Raw genomic sequence first — 11021 nt, 5'->3', positions numbered from 1 at the left:
AGGTATAGCGCCTAGGCGCTGCCGGATCGCCTTGCTTTTTTATCACTGTTGTATGCGAATTGGTTTTACAGGACCTAAAGAAGGACCCAAGCCAAAAAAGGTAAATGATAAACGAAGGCCGTAAGCCACTCTCTACAGATACAGAATTTCCCACGATGTTAGGAAGGTGGCTAACAGATAGGATGTCAAAGCAGTGCTTTCTGCCCCTTGCAAATTGGCATAAATCTGCGATTTGCAGACGAAACAAAGTAAAAAATATGCACAAAGAAGCATGCTAATCGTTACACTGATTGTGTATGTCACGCGGTGCACGACCTTTAAGTTGCGGTCGAGTATACATCGGTCAGACAGATCGATGCTACAATGTGAGGGCACGCGAACATTACCTAAAAGTAAAAACAGACAGTCACTTTAACATACATTGAAGACGGTGAAGGCGAAAGCCTGTGCGCTCAAGATACTCCCATTAAATTACTTGAGATTCGCATTCGAATGCGTTGTTACTTCTTATTACTTGTTTTCTCCCACTAAGGCTCATGGGCTCGATTGCCTTAATTGAAGTTACACAAATTAGGTGTGCCTTAATCACATTCGCCCTAAATAACTTCAAAGGTCCAGGGCTCGACTCCCACCAAAGTCGTGGGTTCGAGTGCTTTAATTAACTGCATTAATTAACTGTACCTTTTGACCTGAATAGCGGCATCAATGGGGCATCGATGATGCATTGATCTGACATTGATATGGCATCGACGTGGCAGTGATGTGGAAAAAACGATGACGAACGCGCGAGTAGTGGTACGAGTGCTCCGATTTTTTGTTCCTCACAACGCGACCTTGAAACAGAGATCTAAGGCTTTCGCCTTAAAAAACAACTGCCGTGGACACCTTGCAAATCGCTGCAACAGGTGTGGACGCACATCACACTTAGATCAGACTACTTTATTTAGACATGCAAAAAGAAAAACAGAAAGGATGATAACAGAGGCTGTGCACATGAGAAAAACTGGTGTTAGCTGCGTATGTGCTCTAGTCTGAATATTACAGATAAGGACAAGTAGATAAGAACATCTAGCATTCAGTGACTTTCGGTTCCTGTTTAATCGAGTGCCATGAATGCCAAGAGAGTGCCACTTGAAGACTAAAGTTCATGCCCCCCATGCAAAAGGGTCTCTCCAGCAATATTTTCTTTGAACCATACAACGGCGACGAGCTAAAAGAAATTCTCAAGAGAGTGTTGCTCATTGAAGAAATGGCATAAACCTGATGGTGCCATACCGCATTTTATTGATGTTCACAGATTCAACACTTCCATCTCATCGCATATTATAGAAACAGTTATCTTTCATTTTCTTTTTAAAAGTCAGTACGCTAAAAGTTATATAAACTGCGTGAGTATTTCTAGAAGGTTTCTGCACCAGTTCCAAATTATTGAATAACCAGACATCGGTCAATCAAAACTGTCCTCTCTTGTATTTTCTTTATTGCAGGCAGAACATACAGTATTATATATACAGAGTATATACAACCCATGGTTCAATATTTACAGCAGAGTTACACAATGAAGCCGTCAATGTCATGTCATGTCTAGGGAAGAGATTCGCATAAAATTACCTTTTGTCACTATCATGAAAATAATGAACAACAAGCACCCTTCTGCCCGAACTCGGCATATGACGACGCCGGTGATATGTGCTCAGAAAATGCGCAGTCATCTCGTATTCCTTTTCGCCTGACGTGTTCGGTCACGCAGCTCTTTTCATTTTTACCTTTTACACCTGGAGAAGGCAATCAATGAATACATTTATTTTGTGGTAAAAGTAGACCATCTGCAAAGATGGCGCTGCGCATGCACAAGAAATGCTGTTTATCAACCAAGCTCTCTAGTCCCCTGGCTAGTAGACCGATTAAGTGTTCCCGTTCAATCACCTCGTCTTTACTAAGGCCGAAGCCCCACATATGAGAATGCAGTTCGAGGTTTCGGCTCTTGCAAACGATACAGAATTGAAACACCTCTTTGTGGGGGAACGGCAGAACACCGGTAGCAGATACAGAGGACATAAAATTTTCAGAAAGACTTCGTGCATTCAGAGGGTAACATACAGCTGTGGACGAGAGGTCTTGTGCTTGAAACCACCCTTGCAGCTCAGCCAACATAGGAAATTTCGCAAGTACCTCGTTGCACCAGCTTGCGTTCATTGTAACCCACTCAGCACTGCTGTCGCTTCACGGCGCGCCGTATGCCAATACACGCACTTTTTCTATGCGTAACTGCATCTGCGACATAGTCCCAACAGAGGCAGAGGAATGCTCTTGTGTTCATATCACATACAACGTAACCTTACAGAGCGTGTATGTAGAAGTGTGTAATTTCGTAGACGAGCGAAATCGTAACAAAAGATGATAGGGTCGAGCAGAACAAAAACCCACCGTGGTTGCGTCGTGGCTATGGCATTGCGTTGCTAAGACCGAGGGAGCGGGATCGAATTTCGGGGTCGCATTTCGATGGGGGTGAAATGCAAAAGCGTCCCTGTACCGTACATTCGGTGCACTTTAAAGAACCCCAGGCGGTCAAACGTTTTCTGAAGTCCCTTACTATGGCAGGCCTCACAATCAAATCAAGGTTTTAGCATGTACAACACCAGAATTCATTCATTCATTCATTCATTCCGCAGAACAAAGAAGAAACTTCGTTTTATGCAAGGGACATATTTAGGTTTTTGACAACTTATAGGTGTAACAAAGCGTGGGTAAATAAATATAACATTCGTAAACAATTTTATGTACTTGTTTCCTAGTTTAATTGTTCAGTTCTAGTTTCATTAGTCAACGACGGTACATGTCATAAATGTGCTAGACAGTGTATTTCCTTGTGCTGCAGTTCCTTAAGTGATAAGAACTTCGAAGATTTGCTCGGCGGGGGAAAATGGTACACGTCACGTGGGCAGGATATTTTTGTTTAAATATGAAAGACAAGCTGATTTAATTATCGGTTCCTTTTGTGCGAGGAAAAAAAATCTAATATTACAATTTGACTGTGCTCCAGTTATTAAGAAAAGCGTTTGTCGATTCATTCATTTACGAAGTAGCTGCGGTAACAAGTTTGATTTTCAGCAGAGATAAGTTGCCATTGAAACAGGGTAGCACTGTACACTTAATATGACAGTGGAACTGGAAATATATATAAAAAAACAGATACTTCCTGCCTGTACACAGGTGCTTATTGTACAGGTTGCCAGTAATAAGTTCTCTGAGCATTGGAATGTAAATTAGGCAGCTGTGAAGCGTCGCCTTTATGCTTCAATGTCACATCAGACTATGTGCAACCGCTCTTGCGACGATTACTGAACTCGAAGGAAAGACATCTGCGTGGATTTTCGGAACGTGCAACATCAATATTTAAAATGCTGAAAAAGAAGGAATAAATCGATAATTAGGCTCCTAAGTCTATAATAGCTTTTTAACTAAATATCAGCAAAAGGCGACCTATAAACTTATACATTTGTGACTCAGGTAATCTTGATGACTCAGGTAATCTTGATGATGATTAGTAATAAACAGTGCTCGATAGAAGGATCCCTAGGAATGCAACGAACGTTTTTGTAAACAATCTTTGTCAGTAGGGGCCCGCAAGAAATACATACCGATTGTGCCTCTGCTCCCAGAGTAAGAGGCATGCAAGATGTCGAAAATACCATATACCAAATGTCTATGCAGATGCATGAAACTCTACGTTACTAGCAGCCATCTGAAGAATCTTTTAGCATACTCTTGTTATCTTTAGTTAACTCATGTGTAGCGGTTATCTAACGCTTCAATAAATAAATGAATTTACTGCGAATATGCGAATTCAAATTTTTGAGAGCACATTTGAAAAGCATAAATTTCAGTTGCTTGTGGTGCACCACATTTAACATTGCTCTCTTTTTCACACCTATATTGAAGCCTGTACCACTTGAAAAGCAATAGCAGATGTGGCCTCCAGCATTCACTGGACTAGGCAGATTGCCTGTTGCGTCTGACAGGTTCAGACATGCCTAAATCACTCATTTACGTGTAATTCCAAATAAAAAACAAAAATTGTCGTCCAATCAAGGGTAGCATGAGCCTACCCTACTAACCAATACGCGTTTCTCAGGAAAGCTTTGGACTTGAAGAATAACTTTCTTCAACAGCAAAGCTTTCTTTATGAGAAACTCATCTAGGTTTTGTTTGTAGCTTCTTACTATACCCTGAAGTGGGGGACGATCCCAGTTCTTAAACCTTGACCACCTCGTAAATTTATGTAAAATTGATCTGCTATATCAATAATTTCAAGCATCTATCATAGCAAGGACACAGCAAACGCCGGATGGTCATGAAATCATGCAATTCACTTGGCAGAAGGTGTATGGCATCATATTTATGCGGTCTGTGATGCGATCTAAACACGGCATGCATTCACAAAAAAGTTATTGCGCTAGATCTGTCCATCAGATGAGACACCATGCAATTATAATTTTGGAATTATCATCCAAATTCATCATCAGTTATCATAACCACCGACGGCAGACTGCAAAAATTAAAGCGCACTTGCGGATCAATAGTTTTGTGAATACGGTCTCAGATTTGTATGCACGGAATGATGATGTCAAAGCGAATTAGTGAAGAACGACAGGTAAAATTCTGCGCTTGCGCGAGACATTAAGAAATAATTTTGCACCGAAGCTTCTTCGGGAGCTTGACGGTCATAAGTATACAAGAGCAGGGGCCCTATACCGTAAAAGTATGCAACTGTGATGCTGTTGTGGTCTCACTTAGTCTCAATTTACGTAACTACCGACGCAAACATCAGGCAGGGACCCGCCGCGTTGTTCGAACACTCCAATGAAACACTCTCCTCATTTATTGCAGACCACTTTTTAATTTCAAAGCCAATAGCATTGCCTACCTTGACAGGATTTTCTTACGTAATTGGCGGATAAGGACAAAGGAGCCCGCAGAAGTGGAGAGGATTTGGTTGAGCCAAGCTACTGCAGTGCAAGTAGATGATCATGTGACGAGAGTGGTGCCGGCCGTCTGCGATTGGTCCCCTTCCCCTTGCCTACTTCTTGCTGTGGCTGTTCGAAATTCATGGCGGCGCGCAATGGGGAGGCGTTAAATATGCTGCTAAAACGGATCGTCAATGAAGAAGATTTGGCAGAGCGATCTCGTATACGTGCCGAAAGAGCTCAACAACCTTATACTAGCACGCAAGATTGCTTATTATTGGCAAAGAAATTCAACCTCGCCGGCAGCTCCTAGTAGTCAGCGTCAGAACGATTGGTGGGCAGACGTTTTCTATTCGAGTGGAAACGGGGCCAGGGGGCGCTATAATGTAAAGCTATTCCAAAGTTTTTTTATTTTGTTCTGTAATCAGCCCTCCATGATTGCTCAAAGATTTTCCGGGCCACCCCCCCGTTCCTCCATCTGTCACGCGACGTCACGAAAACCGCGAGAACTACACGTGTGCTATGGCGTGTACACACTGATTATGTATGATTAAATCGAATAAAATAAAATAATCTTTTCCGATTATCCTCCTTTTTTGAGATTAGCTCTCCCCTATTGGTCAAAAGCTTTCGGGCTGCATCCACTTCGCCTATATTTGTCACGCGACGTAACAAAACAGCGAACACTCACCACGTCAAAATGAAGTGGACGCATTAAAGGTGCGTTAATATGCCGAACAAAACTGATCCATTTTTTCTAGAATAGCTGGAAATTGTCTCGCTCCGAAAGGATTAGATGCTTGCCTACCCCTCATTCGGACACTGGCTACTCCGAGCTGCCGGGGACCATGAATTTGTTTGCGTATAGGAAACATTTTCGCATGGAAGTAGCACGTTGTAAAGCCCATTCAGCACATTCACAACATTGCTCTCTCAACTCTTCTTCGCTCAGGATTTGTCTTAGCGCCATTTTTATCCTCCCGTTGCACCACGCCGCAATTTTGACGAGCCCCCGCAAGCTCAGCAAGGGGAAACGGGCCAATCGCAGACTTCGGTACCGCCCTGCTCATCCGGTTACCTACTTTCGGTGCTCTAGCTCGCACCTACTGAAGCACTCGTCCCTGCTGCGTGCTCCTCGCCTCTTATCGGCCAACTAGCTAAAAAAACCTATCAAAACAGGCAATGTTATTCGTTTTGAAAGCAAACAAAAGTGACCTTCCATAAACAAGGAGAGCATTTGATTGGCTGGTTCAAACAACGCTGCAGGTGTCCGTCCGATGCTTGTGTCGGCAGTTACATAAATATGACGTCACCAGTTTGGAATAAAAGCAGATCAGAATAGTTTTGCGTTATAGGGCCCCAGTTACCGGCTATTCCAAAAAAGTTTGTTTTGTTCGGCATATTATTGCATCTTTAGTGCGTACGTGGCACTTTGACATTGTGAGTTGTGGCGGTTTTGCGACGTCGCATCACAGACAGACGAAGTGGATGCAGCCCGAAAAACTGTGACCACTAGGGGTATACAAGTGACAAAGAAGGTGTAAAAACGGAACGTTTATTTTACTTTTCTTCGGCCCAGTCGTGTTAATCACTGTTTGAACGTCAAATAAAAATGGGGAGCTTTTGCGGTTTTCGTGAATCGCATCACAGAGAGTAGAGATGGGAATAGCTTCAAAATTGCTTGACAAATTGTGTAGAGGTATTGGCAGAAATTGAGTGGAATATCTTAGCCTTAGAGCGCCCCTGTTAACATGACTCTCAGCATTTCACATGTTCATATTTGGCGCACTAATGTTGGCTGATGAAAAATGCTCTAGAAGGGGAAGCCATGGGGTGCGGCCAGTATGGAATATTGCATTTGGAGTATTTCAGTTATAACTATTATCCTTAAAAACATGCGTACACCAGTTGAAGCCAAGTTTGCTTCCCGCGGATGTGAAAAGAACTTACAGGAATCCCAATATAAGACAATCTTTACATAAGAGTAAGTCTTGGTCCTGCTATTTGTAAGTTCTTCAACAATATAAAAGGTATCTTTATAAAATATAGCTTGCGTTTTGCTTTCTGAGAAATTGTGATATTGCAGGTATCGTGAATTTTCTTACCTTACTATTTTTCTTGTGGATAATCGCTTTGAATGTCAATCATTACAATTGTAATTGTGGCGTCATTGTATTTCAGGCGATATTTTCAGTCGTAACTTCTATTGACAATATTTATATGCTGTTGGTAGAAAAAAAATGCAGCTCAATTGACACTCGAAATATGCATATACATGTGATAAATCAGAAGTGGGGTGGACAAGGGAAGCTTCTTGCTGGCGCCAACTTTTTCACCAAAGGACTTCCCTTCTTCAGAGCAAGAACTATACGGTATGTATAACGCCGTTTTCCATGCGATAGAATTTAATGGACTTTGAAGCCGTCAAGTAAGGCTTCACAAAAGCTCGAACCGTCGGCAATCGTCATTGCCTACTTGCGTAAGCATACTTATAATGGTTACACAGCAAAGTATTATTGTCGAAATCATACTAAACATGGAACTACTGGAAGTTTAAATTTCACCACGAGAGCCCTTACTGAAACATCTGGTTATACCTTCTTTTAGGATATCTTTGTGCAGTTTATTTATGTAGATTATGTCGGTGTTCTTGCTCACTTGTGCCGTGTATAGTCAGCAAACATATTTTTAAGGATGTTCGAAGTAAAAGCTGCAAAGAAAATTCTCTTCTTTTTCACCAGAAATGTTAATAAAGACGCACATTCTGGCGTAGTTGTTATGGCACTGCCCTGAAGTGCATGTTCCGTATCGCGCACTAAAGCGTTAGGCTTAGACAAAACAGGTTGCACTATGTCTCTCACGCAAGCATCCCATTGTGTCCCTAACCCATCTGTCACGCGGCTGCCGCTGTCGCATGAGATAGATGCCTTCGCCAACGCTTCGGTAGAGGGATGTCACGGTGCACTTGGAGGATTCCGCGCTGTTTTTCAACCAGCCGGACACAAAACAGTTAATTTTTGTTGTGATTGGTGGGTGGATTGTTCAATTCACGGGTGTGCGATGAGGCGGTAGATCAATGAAACCGAGGAGTGGTGGGCGTCGCAGTCGAGTCACATGTTGCTTGACTTTGACGGCGCTGTTCTTTGTCGCGCCGTCTCTCTCCGTTCTCTTTCTTGGGTTTCCCGCCCACGTCGCCTTTGTAGGAATGGAGTCCTGCCGGCGACGACCACTGCGGTCAGGTCCAGGTTCGATTACTTTTGTTCTTCATGCCGAGGAGTTTTCCTCCTTCCCCGTTTCCGCTTCCAATCTCAACTGCGCTGCTTCCGCCTTCCCGCCCGTCGCATCGCAGGCACAGCAAGTCCCGGAACGCCCGCCGGAAGTCGTGGTGGAAGGTTACGTAGATGACCGGATTGAGCGCCGAGTTGGCGTAGCCTAACCAGAGCGCGAAGCTGTGCGCCCAATCCGGCAGAGGCTGGCCTCCCAACGGTCGCACCAGGGCGATGGCGAAAAAGGGAAGCCAGCAGGCCGTGAATGCAGTCAGGATTATTCCCAGAGTTATGGAAGCCTTGCGCTCCCTCACGGCGACCCTCAGGCTCCTCGTACGGGGTCCCGGCCTCGCCCTGTGCTCGGCTTCGACGACCTTCTTGGCGGCTCGGTGGATCCTCCAGTACATGGCGAGCATGACCACCAAGGGTATGTAAAACGCTCCGAGCGTGGCATACAGCTGGTAGGCCAGGTGCTGGCAGACGAGGCAGGTCGGCATGTCGGGAGTGCCGTGCTCGTTGCCGAGTACCAGAAGGGGCGGCACGCTGATGAGCCCGGCGAGAAGCCAGACGGCGCCGATGCAGGCCCAGGCCCTTCGCGCCGTGCGCCGGACGCCGTAGGTCAAGGGTCGCGTGATGGCCAGGTAGCGGTCCACGGAGATCATGCACAGGTTGAGGATGGAGGCGGTGCAGGAGGCAACGTCCACGGACACCCAGGCGTCGCAGGCCGTCGGACCGAGGTCCCAACGGTGACCGGTGAGCTCGAGATGCAGGGCGGGAGGCATGACCAGCAGGGCCACGCAGAGGTCGGAGACGGCCAAGGACACGAGGAGGTGGTTGGACGGGTGTCGCAGCCGGCGCACGAGACATACGGAGAGGCAAACGAGCGCGTTGCCCACTGCCGTGGCGCCGATGAGCGCTCCGAGGCACAGGGCGAGCGCCAGCCCACTCAGCCTGGATGTGGGGTCACGGCACGTAGCCGTCCACGCTGCTGATACGGCTGGTGTCTGCACGTCCCGGGGGCCGCTTACGCCTGCACAACGAAAAAAAAAAGCATGGGCTTCAGTTGCACGTGTACGCTAACGAAAAAACTTATGCTCCGTAATCAGAAATCCGATGTGATGATATGGGGACCCCAAATAAATACCCGTATATTACATATATATTATGGACATGTCCTACATTACGATATAGGATCCCCGTATGGTCATATAATCTCGTTACATTGGCCCGATGTCATATATTCACATATACTGGTTTATTTAAGGAATCTGCCTATGTTCATGAACTGGATATCGGGATGAGGCGCGACATGCCCCATATCGTATAGGGGAACATACATGTCCTATTTTGGATCCCTGAACGGACATATAGGGTCATTCGATATAGGTCATATATTCTTAATCGCATACCATTGCTTTAAGTTGTTACGTTGACGGCTGAAGGCGTGTACCCTGTCAGCACAGAACAAGACAAACAAATACTTACTTCATGCTCGCTCTTGTGGATTTATTGTTGCCGATACCTAAGTCAGGAACTGCATTATCAGACATGTGAACAAATGTCAGAATTGTCGCACTATGCAGCACACTTTTCTCAATAACCGGGTCGGGAATGTTCAAGTTCCCAGGTCGGGGAAGTACAGGTTATGGAGAATGATAACAGTGAGCTTGTGCTACTTGATCAGTACACTCATGGACTTCACAAGCTCGCCACTTTTCGCTCATGTGAATGTGAATTAATTGTTTTGTGTTCCTCTCCTGCTCTATTCGCTTTTTTTCTTGTTGAGCTGATTGAGAAAAATACATGGACTTCTATATTGGTGCTGCTAGTAAGCTTTGATATCCTTTAGTAAACATCCATTGAGAGACACACCTACACTTCGTTGGGTGCCTTGAAATCCCTAATTCCTGACAACCACGCAATTCGTAGGATATAGAACTTTTTATTTACTTTAGAAATTGTCGAGTTATTCAGCTGCCCGAGTTTTGCGGGTGTAGGTGCGATGTATAACAGCATGAGAACAAAGCACTTCTCTCGGTGTATGTTGTCTTGATACACTTACTGCAGTATGTCAAAATTGGTTGGTGCCTGCTTTACTTCTGTCTCTCGAAGTTTGCAGCTGGAGGTGGCCAGTGCAATGGGCTTGAGAATCGGCGCGTACAAGAATAAAATACAAACAAAAAAGCAAGAAGAAGCACAAATATGAGGGCTGTGCTATAACAGAAGCTTACTACATGAGCGATGGGGGAAATGCTTAGGTGAAGCTTGTTTAAGCGTGCCATCAGGAGGAGCAATTCCGTAAGTAACTGACTGTTTTGGACAACTCTCTGCCCATATCTCTTTCCTGACACGCGCTGTTCATTGTTCACTTCGCATTCACGCTTCGCCACTCCTTCTGTAGCGAGTACGTTCTCTGCAATGACGTGAATGCTGGCTGTACATGAATGCGAACTGCTTATCTAAATAAACTCAGTGGAAAGTTGTCACCCGTAGTTTTGCATGTGTTATCTTTATTTGTCCACGTCTCTTCCGCGCACTTCCTGTCCTAAAGTAGTGACCTATATTAACAGCAAATATCACTGCCATGTTCCTCCAGAATTAATTGCCATAATTGCGATTTTTAATAATCAAAAGCTCGACGGAAACCCCTCCGGCGAAAGAGGCACGCGGTAAATTAAAATGAACACTCGCCAATAATGTAACGCTAGAACAAAGATATGAGAGCTTGACATTTCGGGGCCCGTACGAGTTTCTTGCTGACGATGGCAACAAACGCAATGGTTCTAGT

General features: G+C 44.8%; 1 protein-coding gene across 2 annotated transcripts in view; it reads right to left on the bottom strand.

Moving 5' to 3' along the window:
* Positions 1-1447: 1447 nt before the first annotated feature.
* Positions 1448-11021, bottom strand: part of LOC126534651 (5-hydroxytryptamine receptor 1-like) — a 192670-nt gene continuing 183096 nt past the window's right edge. The window contains exon 3 of one of the 2 annotated variants that reach the window (XM_055072547.2): positions 1448-9263. In XM_055072547.2, coding sequence (XP_054928522.1) covers positions 8203-9015 — 813 coding nt within the window. In that variant the 5' untranslated portion in view covers positions 9016-9263 and the 3' untranslated portion in view covers positions 1448-8202. The remainder of the gene's footprint in view (positions 9264-11021) is intronic. The other variant, XR_008613147.1, reaches the window with a different exon arrangement.

Source organism: Dermacentor andersoni, chromosome 7 (genome assembly GCF_023375885.2).
Source record: "Dermacentor andersoni chromosome 7, qqDerAnde1_hic_scaffold, whole genome shotgun sequence".
Lineage (NCBI taxonomy): Eukaryota > Metazoa > Arthropoda > Arachnida > Ixodida > Ixodidae > Dermacentor > Dermacentor andersoni.
Note: the sequence above shows the minus strand (reverse complement) of the source record. Positions and strands in the feature narration are given on the sequence as shown.